Raw genomic sequence first — 18,625 nt, forward strand, 5'->3', positions numbered from 1 at the left:
AGTCCACTGGTGGTATGGGACAGTCTAGCAGGCGCCAGCCGAAAAAAAAAAAAGCGAAGAGAGGAGAAGAAAAAAAAAAAAACATTCCCAAGCGCTACGCGTGACGTCACGGGGCCGGCGCCAGTCAGTCTGGGCTAACTGTTAGGCCAGGTTCCCCCCCAGCGCAATTTACCACGTGTCAAAGCCCATTTCGCACGCTACGCAAAAATCTACTAAACACAGCACAGGTGCATGCGCGATGTGTTAAGACTTGAAAAACATGGCTGAAACCAGTGGCCTCGTCAGGTGTTTTATAAAAAAAAATATATATAATTATGGAGGAGATTTCTATGAAGTGAATACATTTAATATGTATTTTAGAGGCAGATAGGGTCGGGATGTGTATTGAAAATACCGAACCTCATTAAACATCGTGGGAAACTACGCAACGTTGAACACAGGCGTTTTCATTTTATTTTTAGAAACGTGACGTAGTGGGCGGAGCTTCCCTAGGCAGAGATCGCGAGAGCTCGTTTTTCATTGGCCGCGCGTCGCGACTTTGCCAATAGTTTGCTCGCGTGTTGGGCGGAGCCAATCGATACGGACGACGCGTGTGGGAATTTTTTCAGACGTGAACGTAAATAAAGTGGTCCCTCTTGTTCGCGTCTGTATCAGTTGATGTCAACATCGGATGTACACGAGTCGTATACTGACCACCACCGCAAATTTCGGACAGTGTTAAGTGTTGAGTTGGATTAAAATTATTCTAATTTGGATTTAGCTTGGCTGTTTCTTATATTCTTCAAAAGAAAAAAAAATTGTGAAACTTCAGTTCGGCAAGACAGATTTTAAATTACGTCTAAAGCCACCCACATCATCGCCTTGTTAACGGTAGCCCCGTGAGTGCCAGACAAAAATCGATTTCTGATTCCCTCCCGCCTGGAAGTTGAGCCACACTGCACATTGCCAGCACTTGGCAAACAGTCGGCAGAGATCAATCGATTCCAGCACGAGCATGAAAGCCGTAGCGACAGAAAGGCCGAGGACTGGCAGCATTCTTGGAGTGAAGAAAGACGCCAACATCATGAAGGCAGCTAGCATCGAGTTCCGTGGGGAGAAATTCAATCTCAGCGATGAAATGAAGGTACTAGATTTAGTATTTTGTTTTTTAATTTAGTTTACATTTTAAAATAGTCAAAATTGGTACTAGATTCTAGAAATAGATAATCCAGTTGCTTAAATACTAGAATATCTATTACAAGATCTAGATCTAGACTCTACTACAAATTTAGCAATACATACCTACAACTTAAGTAAAAATTGTATTGATTATCATCGATTACAAACTTGTTAATGTTATCTATTGTTAAATGTATGTATGACCATAAATTGGATGCACTTGTAGATTAAGATTTTAATGTAAAGACCTTTGTTACACTACGCATAACTTCGATCTAAATAGAGATTATAGATCTAGATCTAGAACCATTATATATTCACACAAGCGTCAAACTACATCAACTTGTTTTAACCGACTCTGCTAAGCCGCATTTTGCCATCGACCAAGGCACTCGGCTGCTGCGTGTTTGCCGGAATTATCGATTGGACGCGGATTCTGGAATTCTAGGCATTGAGGAAAAAAATAAAAACTCCCTATCCTAAAACCTCGATCCCTCGGTTGTTTTTCTACCATAAACCTCCCTCGACAGCCTCCTCACGTTTTGTCTATCTCTCCCCTCGCAGGAATGTTTCCTCAAGCTCAGCGACATGGTCCCCGACGTCCCCAGGAACGAGTCCGGCAACATCGACGGCACCGTGCTCATGCAGTACGTCATCGACTACATCCTGGACCTGGAGCTCCAGCTCGACGGTCAGGGCAACCTCACCACGACGGCGGCGTTCACGTCATCCTTCCCCTCCAAGTTCGTCACCGACTCCTCGAGAGAGCCCTTGTCGGAGAAGACACTGGACAACATTGTCGCGTCACATTACGAGTTTCAGGTGGGTAAATTGCGAAACAACACACAAACCGTTAATTCAGTACATACAAACGTCCGAATATTTTTGAATCTATACACTATAGATATCGACATACACATTTGTTTAACCATAACGTACCCACTATGTAACCAACGTGTTATCATATAGCCCATAACTTTATCCATAAATGATCATTTTATCGTACAAGCAGTGATGTATCAGTAATTTTAATTAGGGATCGTCCATAAAGGAGGTCACACTTCTTGAGGGGGGGGGGGGGGGGGGGGGAGGTTTACGATGTCAATTTTAGAGGTTGGCATTGTTTTGCGACCAATTTAAAGAAATAAATGCGTGATGTCTTTTATGGTTGGCTATTAAAAAAAATATTAACATTTTAAAACCAAACGACCAATACCAATTTCATCAACTTGATTTAACTTGAGTTTAAAATTGATCATTAACTACAACATATTCATAAACTATTTTTTTACTAATCCATGTCCCTGCTAGATTTCACACGGGAAACTTTTGAATTACAATAATGCATTATGCATCCGTCAGTAAAATTCTACCACGCCAAATGTTTTCGATTTTTAATCAAGATTTTTTATATTTTTAAAACACTTGGTATCTGAGTGTCTTGAATCAAAATCCCTTTCTAATGTGATGTTCCTTAAAAAAAAATGTAATCCTTGTAAAATCTGTACCAGTTTAACATAGCTATAGATCTAGTTTTTACATGGTCTGGTATAATAAATATGTTGGCCTTCTATAAAATGTTATTTTACACTTATATAATTTGTCTTCTCCTTCTATAAAAATATGTCGTCATTTTACACTGGTATATAAGTTGTGTTGGTTACTTCTATAAAATATGTCGTAGTTTTACACAGCCTTGTATAATTATGTTGGTTCCACATATAAAATACGTTGTAGGTTTACACAGTCTTATGTAAGTTGTGTTGGTTCCTCATGTACAATAGTTTTACACTGTCTTATGTAAATGTTGTTGACATTTACAGATGTCATCCCCCGCCACTTCACTCAGTGATGATTTGATATCAAGGACGGGAGACTGTGACATCAGACCACCCTCTAAGTGAAATACTCCACTCATAAACACATGGTGAGTACTACTGAGATGTCATATGTTAAATGTCACATTTAAATGACATACATCAAATGTCACAGTCAAATGACATACTCATTATGTCACTTGAAAATGACATACTGTCATCCAAATGTCATGAATTATTTTTGGTCGAGGTTCTCATTATAGAAACCTACTAACTAGACATTGTTCTTGTCCTAAACCTAATTTAAGCCTAACTCTGTGTGTGGAACAATTACGCTAATTAGTGTGTTGGTGCCTTTATGTATTAAGGGACCGTGAACTATAATTCTCAACGTATATATAACCTTTAAGTTTAAAGACGTATATAATAGTCGGCTTGTCAGATGTTAATTCCACGCTATTAATAGGCCTAATGCCCACAATGAGCCTACAATCACACATAGGCCTAATGCCCACAATGAGCCTACAATCACACATAGGCCTAATGCCCACAATGAGCCTACAATCACACAGGACTAATGCCCACGATTAGCCTACAATCCCCCATAGGCCTAATGCCCACGATTAGCCTACAATCCCCATAGGCCTAATGCCTACAATTACCCTACAATCCCCCGTCTTATGGAAAAAAAATCCGGGTATATTTTTTATATTTTATTTCTGAGGTCTTCCCCCCCCCCCCCTCACCTCTAGATCAACATTAACTCAGGTTTAATGATTGCGTTTAGCCCGTTGTCTAGTCCTAACCCAGTCCCCACTACCTTTATCCCCCAGTGTCAATATATTTAAACTAAGGGGACAGGGACGGGAACGGTGGGGGGTGGAAGATTTGACATAAGTGAGATAATACCGCATTATTGTCATCCGGGCCCTCTGGCTAAATATTGACACGTGATCTAGGCAAACTTAGATGTGTGTCACATGACTTGTGGGTACACATAGAAACATTCCCACCCTCCTTTTCCTCCCCCCCCCCCCACCCTTCTACATGGGCAGGAAGGTTTTTTCGTCACAACTAACACCTGTGCCTTTGTTTACCTTGATATATCATTTTAGCTTCCCCCTCTCTAAAATGGCAGGTGTCTTGAGTAGCGTGCACATTTGTATTGTCTGTTTTGAAATCGCTGTCTGGTCCTCATTATTACTGTTGATCTGCTGTTTGTTTCGTTTTTTTTTTACTTTTTTTCGTAATTAAAAGCAGGTGGCCGGGTTATTATAACTAATTTAATTGGTTATTTACCAAGTTTTAGAAGAAGAAGAAAAAAATGTTAAAAGCGCAAACAAAATTCCTTCAGTTGTAGATTAATCATAGCCATGTTTATGTAGCTTGTGTCTATGGGGTTATCTCTAGATCGAAAATTTAAATCTTACCTTTGGCTGTCTCATTAAAATCATACAAACCTCAACATAATGAATCTTAACAGCAATCTTAAACCTAATACTAACTATATCTAGTACTATTTATAAACGTAATACTAGCCTCTAAACTCTAAACTATCCTTTGCAAAAAAAAAAATAATAATAATAAAAAAAATGAAAAATACTTTGAAACGAATACTATGCCTAAAATGATTTTGTTCAGTCTCCACCTACATTAAGAAGCTATGCCCCCCCCCCCCCTCAAACCAAATTAACAACATAACAACAACCCTAATCTGTTGCCCTTAACTGAAAGCTAACACTAACCCTAATGTTACAAACCTCAAACTTAACATTGTCCTAACACTAACATTGTTGTTTACTACAAACCTCTCACTAAAATAGTCCTACACTAAACCTAACACTAAAAGTAGTCCTTAACTAAACATAACACTAACCCTAACATTGTCTTTTACTGCAAATCTCTCACCAACATAGTCCTTGGCTAAGGCTAACACTAACTCTTACATTGTCCTATACTACAAACCTTTCACTAAAATAGTCCTACTCTAAACCTTATCCTACCATTGTCCTTTACTACAAACCTCTCACTAAAATAGTCCTTAGCTAAACCTAACCCTAACATTGTCTTTTACTAACAACGTCTCAATAACGTCCTACACTAAATCTACCGCTAGGCCTAACCCTGATAGTCCTAAACTTCAACCCTAACCATAACCAGACCACAGCCTCAAACAACCCTATCCACAACCCCTCATCGATACAACCCACCATGTGGGTCCGTCCAATCGATCAGACCCCCCTAGACCCGTCCCAATGGCGTGGGACCGTTTGATTGTTTCCTGGTGTTAAAGACTGTTTTTAATCCCGGCCTTTTGTCTGTGGTATGTAACGTCACACCTGTCGACCCCCCCCCCCCCCCCCACCTTCGGCTACCTGGACCAAATCGCATACCATTGTTTGGGTCAAACGACCCCCACCTGGCTTTTGGGGGACACACAAAAATAAATACAAAATGGGCTATAGAAATTTAATTTGTCAAAACATTCTTTGTGAGATATTTACACTTCCCATTCTTTAAAAGAAAAATACCCCCCCCCCCCTCACTTTTTTGATGATCAGTACTTCTATCGCTCTTTAGATATTTAAATCGATACCGTTAACCCTAACACGTTTATCGATAATTATTTAACCCCTTAAATCAATATTAAGCTCCGCTTAAACACTAAATGGTCACTATCCCTGACCCGCGTATAATCTCATAATTCCTACATCCACATTGCATTGCTTAGTATTGTGATATCGATACTTTAACCGTTAGCGTTAGGATTAGCCCAATAACGTATGTAAATCATACGCTGTAGACGTACACCTTCAACTTAGCTGGGGCGGCTAACACCCGGGTATACAAATACACTGATTCACGAATAACATACTTGAATACATTATTCTCTTGCTTAAGATCCTATAGAATTAATCGGCTTCGTTATCACCGTATTAAAAATATGTATTCCATGATTATTTAAGCTAACGAAACTAAAAAAAAAAAGTAGGTTGGGGGAGGGGGGGGGGACGCATCATCAACAGCCCTCGTCATCAGGCTCGCTAGCTGGTGAATTGAGTGGGGCCACATTTGCGACGGGACACGGATTCACAGCTGCGCTCAGATTGTGGGAATGCTTTCTCTCCCCTTCCTCGCCAGACAGACTGGCGCCGGCAGTCGACAAGCGAGGCGGGACTTTGCTCAAACTACTGTTGAACAGGTGTTCACCGGGTCTCCCCCACACCCTCCCGCCCCCCTTAACTATCCTTTTCATCCTATTTCTTTAATTTGAGTGCTGAATTTTACAACTTCTTTTCAAAATATTCCTTCATAAAACGCAAACAATTATTTAAAAAAAAAAAATTTAAGCTAATGAAAAATTAAAACAGATCTCAGTTTAATAATCAATGGTGGCTGTAAAATTTAAAAATAAAACAGGGAATTCCCCCGTGAAGCGAGGGTTCGGCTTACCATGCCATACTTGTTTATCATGGTCGTGTTGGTAAACATCCGTCGTTACGTAATTGATGGATGTACTGCCTGTTTTTTTAAGGACCATTAATTTGTTAGCATAGTTCTCCTAAAAGGGTGGGAGTCTTTAAATGAAAATTGATATTTTTTTTCTACTTTGTGTCAAATTTTTTTTGCGTGGAGGTGGGGGGGGGGGGGACTAGTAATGTAAATGTCCTGGCACGGTTTGAAGTCCTACACGTGGTGGAGTCCTGGTAGGACACGTGTGAGGTCCTGTGAGGACACGTGGTGTTTATGACATGAAAAACACCTGGGCTGTTGTTATTTAATAGCAAACATCAGTCAGCACTAGAGCTACGGGGTTTTTTTTTCCCTCTACCGTGCCTGGTTTGTTCAGCCGTTGATGCGGGTTGCACAGACTAGCATAGCATTAAGTCTTGAGGGGGAATGACATTTCGAATTGAGTTCTCAGACAAGTATAGATTAGTTGCCTATACTATTTTCTTACGTAATGACACAAACAAGCACTATACTATTGTCATATAATAATGTAGACAGACACAAGCAAAGCACTATACTGTTGTCTTATGTAATAATATAGACCAGTAGCGTACGCAGGGGGGGAGCAGGGGGAGCGGCCGCTCCCCCTCTGGCCATTTTCAGCAAAGTGGCGCCTTTTTGGAAACTTTTTAAACTCAAAGTTTTAAACAATGATATCTATTAAAAAATATTTTTGGTCGGCACATCTATGTAAATCACAAGATTTCTTTTCATGCAGCAATTAAGCATTATTGTACTAGTCTAGTAGTGTCTACGTTTACAACTCGTATTAACAGCTGCATCAGTTTGCCATACTAAAAATAACCATTACGATGCATCGCAATGTTTAAAAAACCTCTACGGTAGTACCACTTGGTAAGAGGGGTGTTAAGTTTAAGGCAACTGTATAATGTATTTGCTTACGAATAATTGAATTAGAAAATGTTATACATAAAACTTCACACATAATTACTTTATATATACAGTTTGAATAGTGTGATTAATTTTTTAAAAATTACAATACAGAAACAAATACAACTGATGTGGCACCTCTATTTAAATTTACTTATGAGCAAACTGCGTAGTGGTGGGGAAATTTTGACTAGGTCAACAATGTCATCACGATGAAGTAGTAGTATTCTTACAGTTTGGGCGATAGTGATTACGATTACAAATTATATGAAACAGTTACAACTCCCCTCCCCCATGGACCCATCTGTAAAAAAATATTGTCATAATACCACTGGTACTTATTTAAATATATTTCTGTAATATATATTTGTGTAATATATATTTGTGTAATATATATGTATGTTTAGAACAGTCATCTAAAAACTGACGCTATGTTCACTCTGAGTTGGTTATCTCCCCCCCCCCCCCCCTCACACACACCTCACCACCACAATTGTGTAGAGCGACATTAATGTCACACCTAGGTATACACTGGGTTGGATAATTGACCTAAAGTGAATGGACAGTGGTGAATGAAGTTGAACCCCCCCCCCCCCCCCCAACCCACCCCGAACTGATCTGTTAAGTGCATGTAGAAAAACGCGTAATGATGTACCAAAGTACCATGCCGCCAGAAAATTAGCATTTTAAACGTAAAACTCCGTGAATATTGTTTTTGCAATTACCAGTAAAAAGGTGTGTGATCAATACAGTGATCTAACCCATACCTATCACTATGTTAAAAAATGATCTTTAAAGAACACAAGGAAGCAGTAGTTAATAAGAATATATGAACTGAACTAAACGACCAAACTTTAATTAAATGAAGGCCATTATTCCGAATGTTTTTCTAGATTATCGAAAAGCGTGATTTTATACCAACTCTGATTTTAAAAACTTTCATTATGCTGTAATACTTTAGCATTTATGATGACGATATATTAAATTTTGATTATAGACAAAAACATTTTGTAAACACGAATAGTGTTAAGCAATTTCATTATATTCTTAAGTAATTGTTTACTTGCTTTGTCATTTATAATTAAATGTGTAGATATATACATATTTATATTAAGAGAGTGATTATTTCCCCTATTACACTTGTCTTAAATAATTTCCCAGGAATTATTTTGTAAGCAATTTTTTTTACAAGAATTACAAAACGGATTGTGTTACGTTCATTGTTTTTGGTTGTAGTGTAGCCTATATATATATATATATATATATATATATATATATATATATATATATATATATATATATTTGTTTAGATTGATACAATTTTTGTTTTGTCGGCCTACATTGTGTGTTTTTTCTTTTATCTTCAGAGTGCTACTTTCAATTTATTTTTCATCATAGCGAAGTAATGATATACAGCTAGTAATTATATATATATATATATATATATATATATATATATATATATATATATATATATATATATATATATATATATAATACACGTATATAGAACGTGTTAAAAATTCGGCGCCTCTATTTGCTATTTTCGCTCCCCCTACAACGAAAACCTGGATACGCCTCTGATATAGACAGACACACAGCATAGCATAGTCTTGAGGGGAATGACATTTCGAATTAAGCCCTCAGACAAGTATAGATTAGGTGCCTATACTATTGTTTATGTAATAATGTAGATAGACACAAGCATAGCACTATACTGTCTTTGTAATAATGTAGAAAGACACAAGCAAAGCACTATACTATTATTTATGTAATAATATAGACAGACACACAAGCTTAGTTTTAAGGCTTAAGGGGAATGACATTTCGAATTAAGTTCTGGACAAGTGTAGATTAGTAGCCTATACTATTCTCGTATGTAGCTACAAACACTACAATAGCATCAAGTTCATATAGATTAGTAGTAGCATATCCAATGTAGTACGCAAACACTACATTATGAATAGGAATAAAACTTAAGATTAATTTTCTCGAGAAGTAAACATATTTTATTTTAGACGATGTAGTATTGAAAAAAAATTACTAAGCATTAGCCTTGAAGGAAATAACATTTAAAATAAAGCTTAGTAGCCTAATTGTACAATTTGACGCGATTTAATTAATAGCGATACCATATAAAGGGCGTTGCTTACCAAAACAGGGTGTAGCTGTATTATTATTAATTATGTCATGGTTTGGGAGGAATTTGTTTTTCTGCATCACTACTTGTACGTCCGCTGTTTATACGTTCTACTTGTTAAACCATGTACGATCTTGGCAATTAACAATAAACATTTATATCTACGTGTCTTGTAATGTTGTGCCCTAACTCCATACTAACAAGATGTGTATTTAAAACTTCACTGGTTTAGTTTTAATTAAAATAAATTAGGTTAAATATAGTTGTCCGTAGATTAATTAATTTAATTATGTTTATTAATGAAAATAATCAAATTAATAAATTAACGATTTTTCTTTATCTTTCTCTTCACCAGAACCATGAAAGCTACTGTGATGTATCCTTCCAACACTCGCCCCCCACACCCCCTAACCCACACACACCATTGTCGTCACCATCTGTGTGGTGCTTGTCTACGTGAAGTGGTCACCTGTCTCTTCTGAATGGTCACCCTCTCCAGATTCAAGCAAAAAAAAACGTCTCTCCAGTCATCCATGGGTCACGTGACTTTTTCTTTGTTCAGTGGTTCTCATCAGGAACAGTGAGGCGACCCCCACCCCCACACAGTTTTCCCACACTCTTGATGTCTTCACAGCTGTGTTGTGGGAGGTGTGGAGAAAATACGGCGTGGGGGGGGGAGGGAGGTTTAGCTACTGTGACAATAGAAACAATGGTGCATTCAGTCTTTAACACCTGACAAGGTATACATGAACTTTGAACTGGAGACGTGAAAATAACAAATGGGGGATCACTTTGATATGAACAATTTGTGATAAAAATAAGACACAACAGGAAATCTTCAACTCGAAAGGATTAAAAAAATTTGGAAGTTTCAAGATTTTTTTTTATGTGAACTGTAATGTTTTTTATGGAGTAGTGTTTAGAAAGTTAAGTCAAGTAGTTTGTATTCGATGTGATACTAGATTTTTGCAATACTTCTTGCTTCTGTGGCTAGTGTAGAGAGAGATAGACTTTAAAAATAGACTTTAAAAAAAGATTGACTTTAAAAAAATTATATAGATTTAAAATCTAAATATAGATTGTGAATACGAGATTGTAAATTTAATTTACCTTAAATTTAATTTACGGTTTAAATAAATATTTTGTACAGATGAGAGAAATAAAAATTGTTTTATGCGAGGTCACACAAGGGCAGTTTGTACATTGTTACAAAGTGTGTTAAAATTTGAATTGAGGTCAAGATGTGTGTTGGGTGTGTCAGGTGTGTTGTCTGAAGTGTGTGGTACATAATCTGGGTGTGTTGTGTAAAACACAGCTAATTATGTAAGGGTGTGTTGATTGTTTCAAAATGTACATAGATGATTGTGGTAAGATCGGTTGAAGAAATGTAAATATGATTGTGTTTTGCGTATATGAATATGTATAAAGTGTTGCGGTTGAGTTTGGAGTATGGTTGTAGCTATGATTGTGACATGAATGTATGTGTTATCAGTTGAGTACGATTGTACCAATCCTGATTGTAAAGATGTGTGCAATCTAAGATGTTTATTCTACACTCTTTATATATGTATATTTTATACGTGAATGTTACAGAAGGCTTTTTATTTTATGTTATAATCATTTATTATACTTAAAAAAGATTATTTTGTGATTAAAACAAGATTGTAATGCACATAAACGAGTTTTATTCTTATATATTTATGTATGTATGTATATACTATGTACCAGATGGTATACTTAACTTTTTTGAGTGGCTTTTATTGTACGTGATGTGATGATACCTTAAGTGGCTAACACACAGTATTTTCTCTGTCATTCAAGTTGACCTGAGGTTAAGGGTTTAATAACTTAAAGCTGGTTGCTTAGATTATACTCAAGACACTTAGAAGAGCTTCTAACTAGTAAAAACCCTATCAGGAAGTTGATACAAACACAATAATTGAAGACCCAACTTTTGTTAGAGGGAAAGTACTCTGCCCTTCCCCTGAATCTTAAGTGGTTAACACATGTTCATTTTATTGAGGTTTTTTATTTTAATTTTAGAAAAAAAGTTAATTGGTTTATTGTTGTTTGTAGTCAAGCCACTTGGAAACCTTGTCAGCCATTCGTTTGCTAATTATCTGGACATTGTCTCTGTCACGTGGTGTTTAAATCATAATGAAAAATTAAAACATAAGCAATTTCTTTCTAGGCAGTGCCCCCCCCCCCCACCCCCAACCATGAAACATATCCATAACCCTGGACTACATAAAGAAAATTTATAGAAAATATATACTTTAACCTGTGTCCAATTGCTACCCACGCCCCCACCCATGGAACATGTCCAATAACCCTGGACTAAATATAGAAAATATATTTTAACCAAAGTCCAAGTGCCCCTCCCCCCCCCCCTCCATTCGGAGAAAAATATCTGAATGAAACACTGTTTACACGGTTTAAAATCAAACATGCTCGGTGGCGGATTTATGGGAAGGCTAACAGGGCAGCAAATTAGGGCCCTCGTAAGCTTCTCGGTGTACCACAGTTTCTTCCAGGCATCTCCCCGAACGAAAAGGAATTCATATAGAAAATATATACTTTTAACAGTATCCGTCCCCCGAAAATTTCAAGTTCCCCCCCCCCCCCCCACACTGACTACAATTCATTCACTCAAGTTCTGCAATAATACTATTATCCCTTGCAAGTCCCAATACAGATGCACCTACTGCCATCTAATATAATGTGCAGTATTATAAACCGCGGAGTCAATGTGTTTGGTGTAATATCGAGCTCATATTTACCGTAATGCTTCTACTTTTCTACATTCTATTGAAACTACAATACTTCCCGAAAATTCTACTTTTTTAATACATCTACTTTTTATAAATTCTTCTGTAATCCATGTACTTTTCTAAACTCTAATATATCTACTTGTGTACATTCTATTGTAACTCATCTTTCACAGATTTTTTCTACTTTCTACGTAACTAATGCTTATATTTGAAAACCTAATACTTGGATGTAGGCTGGTAATATTTTAATTGCACGGGGTTCACATAGTCCTGCTGTCATTTAGGCTTATACATAATCCTTTTTTTTGTAATTTACCGTAAAAAAAAAATCTTTCATTTACTTAGGTTACTTTAATCCTACTTTCACGGAGCTGAACTATAATCCGCTCCCCTAATCCGCAAGCTGATTACGTGGGTCCCAAATCTGTCCAGCGCAAGTGGACGCTGGGGGCGAGTGTTTGTCCACGTCCCATTGTTTGTCGGGGTGAACGCGGGGGCTGTCCCCACCGGTCACCTCTTCCCCCCCCCCCCACGTCCAGATGTTAGATTGTGGTCAGTGACTTGAAATTATATTTTTTTTTTGGGTCTCAAGTCACGGTGGTGTCTGTCACGGCCGTCTCACCATACAGTCAATACAGCACCCCCCTCCCACCATACAGTCAATACAGCCCCCCCCCCCCCCCACCGTCCCCATCATACAGTCAATACAGCCCCCCCCCCCCCACCGTCCCCATCATACTTTCTTATCCTCTCCACTTCCGCGTATGATACATCAAACTTCCGGATACACGTCGAGTTAAAAACAACTGTCACGTGGTCCAGTACGTAAGGTCACATGACACAAACACTTGGGTAATCTGCGAACTTTGAACTCGGTTTAATAATTAACAATGTACGTTACTTTAATTTTTTCGAGATACATTTTTTTTTTGACAAGCAAGGATGAAAAACTTCATAAATAAGTAATAACAAAAATTTACTTCGATTTCTGCATATATTATTTTCTACTTCCGGCTACGCTACCACCCACAATCCCCCGCCTCCAATGGTGCTATTGTTAAAAGTGTGGTTTTCCGTGATTGTTCAAGATAACGAAAGTAGATGGGGATAAACCAGCTGGTTTTTTTATTTTACAAGTTTTTCATATTACGTCACGATTTCCATGGAGTGGTTTGTTTGTTTGTTTGTGTCCGTTTGTATTAAACCTCTTAGCTAGAATTTCGACCCATTTAGGTTTTTGCGTGTTAAGTGAATCAACGATATTATTGACAGCTTGATTAAATTTAATTTTGTACCAGTGGCGTAGCGAGGTCGGGTGTCACCCGGTGCGGCACTCAATGGTGTCACCCCCCAGAGGCGTAGCGACCCTTCCCGGTGACAAGTTTTCGATTTGCACCCCCCCCCCCTCAAACTTTCGATTTGCACCCCCCTCAAGTTTTCGATTTGCACCCCCCCCCCCTCAAACTTTCGATTTGCACCCCCCCTCAAGTTTTCGATTTGCACCCCCCTCAAACTTTCGATTTGCACCCCCCCCCTCAAGTTTTTCTCTATATATTTTGCTATTTTTTGCCTTGGTGTCACCCCCCTAAATGGTGTCACCCGGTGCGGTCCGCACCCCCCGCCCCCCCCCCTCGCTACGCCCCTGTTTTGTACTAGTTTGATAGTGATGGGTATCTAACTCACGTGTGGGAAAACAAGAGCTGTTGGACACTATGTTTCATTCATTCTTTTTTTTTCTTGGGGGGGGGGGCGGTAAACTTTCTTCGGAGGGGCTCCGCCACCCCACAGGCCCGCCCCCCCCCCCCCCCCCCCACGATGAGATGCCTGGAAGAAACTCTGGTTGCACATAGTGGTGATTAGTACAATATCGGCTAATATGTCGGGATCATTGAAATAATTGAAATCTACTTCATCTGACTCGTGCGGTTTAAATAATAAGTATACTCCCTTTAAAAGAGAGACAACTTCTTGTTAAAATAATTTTTAAACAAAATACATATAAACCCTCTTAAAAGTATTAAACAAGTTTCGTACCTTCAATGAGAAGAATTTAAAAAAAAAGTTTAAACATAAAATTCAAAATATGCCTAATTACTATGGACTGAAATTAAAATTGTTTGACTTAATTTAAAAGCTCAACAACTTAGCTGTATTTTACGTTTATTCCCTAAAAAAAGAGTCTGATGTATTTAATCGCCGCTTTAATCAACGAATATGTCTTTTGATATAATTATACATTTTCAGGATCGTTTCTCGGTCTTTTGGCTAAGATCAAAGTGTAGTATCTGTTATGGATCTACATAAATCTTGGTCATTTGGTCGGCTAGCCCCTTTAGTTTTAGGGCTGGCTACCGGGGCTGAGAAGTTGGTCATCGAGGCATCGAATGCAAAAGATCGTGTGGTGTTGCGCCCACACATCCCTCGATTGCACATAGCTCTCGAGAAGAGCCACCTAGTACTTGTACTATGGTGGCTTCAATATACGAGTGGCTAATAATCAATTCTTTTCAGCTAGACGACGCCTACCTAGGAGCAATCTTAGGTAGGATGTTCCGTCCCGACAACATTGAACCTATCCTCAAAGCTTTATAGGAATCAATAAAGAAATGATAAATCAAAAGAGAAAATAAAGAAGCAAAATTATAAAAGAAAATAAAGAATCAAAATTAAAAGAGAAAATAAAGAAGCAAAATCATAGAAGATACTGAAAGGCAAGAAAAGACAAAATGAAGGAAAGTAAAGACATTTTGAAACAGGAAGGAACAAGAATCAAGTCGGAAAAGCAGATTCAAGAAAACTGAAGTCTAAAGCAGGGGTCGGCAACCTTTTGAGACGAAAGAGCCAAAAGTTACAATTTACAACATTACCCGGGTTTTAAAGAGCCACTAACATTTTTATGTCAATAGTATATTTGTTTAGGATATATATATATATATATATATATATATATATATATATATATATATATATATATATATATATATATATATATATATATATATATATATAAATAATCCAAAACAAATATCATTCTATATATGTATTTAATTTAAAATTAATAGCTTTGAATATATGAAATCTCATTTGAATTTGTGTTGAGAGGATCTACTATGTAAGTCAGAATAATTGCATTTGTTTTGAATTGCTCAAATCTCAAAGTGAAAACATCCTTCATTTTGTTAACATTAATGCTAAAGTGATTGAATAGTAGCATTGGTTTCATAAGGATATTTTTTTTTCAGATTTTTCGTAATTAAGTAATTTACCGCTCATCATGTATTAAACAAAAAAGTATTTTTTTTTCTCTAAACAAACCACTTCTTCAAGCAAGACATAGGCTAGGTTTTCCTTTCAGTTTTACACTTCGCTGGTTTAGTTTTTCTGTGATATCCAATATGAAGATGAATGTTTCAATTCGGAATGGACAATGTAATAGGAAGTACACTGAGATAGGGAGTAACTAAATATTCTAATAGAATAGCGAATGTTTATTGTTTGTATCTATTGTTATATCGGTTATTACCGAGTGTTGCAAACTAATAATTTTATGAGTTTTGAAAATAAAATAATTATTAATATTTGCGCATGGAGCTGAAGAGCCGCAACTCGACACCAAAAGAGCCGCATGCGGCTCGCGAGCCGCAGGTTGCCGACCCCTGGTCTAAAGGCAAGAAAGTAAAGACAAGAAGAAACAAGAATCAATACGTGAAACTGATTGTACATTGTATGCTAATTCATGTAATTTTCATGTAATAAAATGCGACCTATCCGCACAGTGAGCTCCTTGCTCGAGTGGAGTAAACTGTGTGGAGGCAAAATTATAAAAAAAAAATAAAAAATTATAAAAAAATGCATTTTCATGTGTTTTTTTGTGTTTTTTTTTATTTTTTTATATTTAGACGTTTTGTATTAGATCTATGTATAAGTAAACCATCTTAAATGAATGAAAGTAGGCTACAATTAAGACAGAAGTATTACTATTGTAAATCTGTATCAGTCCTCACAAGCCGATGATGAAAACTGTAATACTAAAACGAACATGCAAGGCAAACTGACGCTGTAAATTACATGTCTGAGGCGGGAAAATATGATACATAGATCTAATTACTATTGTTAAACGATGAAATTAATCCGATGAAACATCATCATACAACTAAATTTAATGTAGCATATTGTCAACATTTTATGTGCAAAATGGCTCGTTGAATCAGAGGCGTAGCGAGGGGGGGCGAAGGGGGGGGGGCGGGTGGTGCGGATCGCACCGGGTGACACCATTTACGGGGGTGACACCAAGGCAAAAAATAGCAAAATATATAGAGAAAAACTTGAGGAAGGGGGGTTCAAATCGAAAGTTTGGGGGGGAGGGGTGGTGCAAATTGAAAGTTTGAAAGATTGTCTCTGGGAAGGGTCGCTACGCCTCTGGGGGTGACACCCGACCTCGCTACGCCATTGCGTTGAATCTGACGTCAACCTGCTTTTCTTTGTGCCTTATTCACCAAAAAAAAAAAAAAAAAAAAAAACAGCAACAATCTGCAATGCAGCAGTTGTTTGATTTAGGGCTTTTCACTACTAATTAGAACGTTGTCTGTACGTGGTGCTTTCAGGTTAACCAATCATGCGCGCTACCACCCGACCACAAACCTAATACTTCTTCTCGCATTTGTAAAATAGGGGACGACTTGGTCGTATGGTAGAGCTTACGACTTCTAAACACCGAAAGTCTCGTGTTCGGATCCCGAGTTCGAGTCTGTAAGACGTCCCTGAGTTCACCCAACTCTGATGGGGTAGTTGACTCACGTTAGGGAATCAAAGGCCGCCGGGCATAATACTGACCTAATCATTCTCCATTATGCCAAGGTATTTGAAGCAGATGCACTCTACTTCATCTTTCCCATGTGTTTTGGGCAAGATAGTGAATAGATGATTAAGTTGAAAACTATTTTAGTTATACTTTTGGTTTTTAATTATTGTAGTGCACTTGAACGCTTGGTGCTATCAAGTTTTACGATTTCTGAATTGCTATGTTTTAATATTTCAGAATGTAAATCATGCCACTAACAGCTTTAAAAAGATTAACTCTCTATAATGTATATCTCTATTTTTAAAATCGGCGTACTCAGCAACATTTTTTTTTTCATCAAATAGACTAGATACCACTAAAATTCCTTTACCTTAGAAATACCAACCTTTGAACTGGTTTGTGGGCCGGCGTGGTCGAGTCGGTTAGCTCATGGTTGCTGAACCTCGGGCAGGTGAGGCTCGTTAGCTGGGGACAGCCATTTATGAGAGAAAATCCCAAAAATTAAATAACTGCTGCCTTGTAGTTTGTTCTTGGTTGGACAAAGGCTATGGAAGCAAATCCAAAAAGAAAAGCAGGCTGAAATCGGGGTCAACGGCCTGTATGTATGGCACATAACCAGTTGACACGTAATGCTTAATTGTGTTTGAGGGGATCCCTTCCAATACTAGAATTAAGCACGAAGAAGAAGTAGATCTGGTTTGAAGTTTTGGAAGCAGTGTTCTCTTCCAGACTTATTTTTTCCGGAGGGGGGGGGGGGTGACTGATATTTGGGGGGGGCGGTCAACATTTTCCGGGGGGGGGGGGGGGCACTGGTATATAAATTCTATATAAATATATATAAATAAATTCCATTTCGTTCGGGGGGGGGGGGCGGTAGACTTTCTACGGGGGAGCTCCCCACCCCCCCCCCCCCCCGAAGAGATGCCTGGAAGAAACTCTGTTTGGAAGCAGTGTTCGATTGGATCATCGGCTCGCCGTTCTGCTACTTCGTGGCCATTTCCACTATTGTTATTGAAATTAGCTATATATATATATAACGATAATTTAATTCCTAAATGCATTGAACCCAAGATATTATTGCGTTGTCGTCTGCGCTACACTTATCACCAATTCCTGGGAGGGGAGGGGGTCGATGAATTAGAAATGGGTTGGGGTCGGCGATGTCGAGTCGGTAAACACCATGGATGCTAAGCCGAATTTCCAAGTTCGAACCCCTAGATAGCCGAGGACAGCAACCCATCTAGGACATAAAACTCCGCAACTCCTGCCTTGTAGTTTGTTCTTTGATGGACAAAGGCTATGGAAGCAAAAAATCCAGAAAGAAAAACAGGCTGGAATAGGAGTCAACAGGTCATACGGCGCATTACAATAATTTAACAAGTTGACAGGTATTAATTGTATTGGAGGAAATCCCTTCGAACAATACAATTAAGAACGAAGAAGAAGAATAATGAATGGATTAAAACTGAGCTATAAGATTTGACCACAGAGGGGCAGACAACTAGTGTGATCGGCTAACGTTAAAGCGTGTTAA

General features: G+C 38.0%; 1 protein-coding gene and 1 pseudogene across 1 annotated transcript; both read left to right on the forward strand.

Moving 5' to 3' along the window:
• The first annotated feature begins 604 nt into the window (after positions 1-604).
• LOC131952048 (DNA-binding protein inhibitor ID-2-B) lies at positions 605-11,197 on the forward strand. Its single transcript, XM_059314517.1, has 4 exons — positions 605-1,123; positions 1,723-1,980; positions 2,982-3,085; positions 9,875-11,197. The coding sequence occupies exons 1-3, from the start codon at positions 995-997 to the stop codon at positions 3,060-3,062; spliced, it is 468 nt and encodes a 155-aa protein (XP_059170500.1). The 5' UTR covers positions 605-994; the 3' UTR covers positions 3,063-3,085; positions 9,875-11,197.
• Positions 11,198-14,535: 3,338 nt separating this feature from the next.
• LOC131952049 (uncharacterized) lies at positions 14,536-14,681 on the forward strand (annotated as a pseudogene).
• The last annotated feature ends 3,944 nt before the right edge of the window (positions 14,682-18,625 follow it).

The sequence above is a fragment of the Physella acuta genome, unplaced genomic scaffold, assembly GCF_028476545.2.
Source record: "Physella acuta isolate Inbredline_101_S28 unplaced genomic scaffold, ASM2847654v3 ptg000847l, whole genome shotgun sequence".
NCBI classification, from domain to species: Eukaryota; Metazoa; Mollusca; class Gastropoda; family Physidae; genus Physella; species Physella acuta.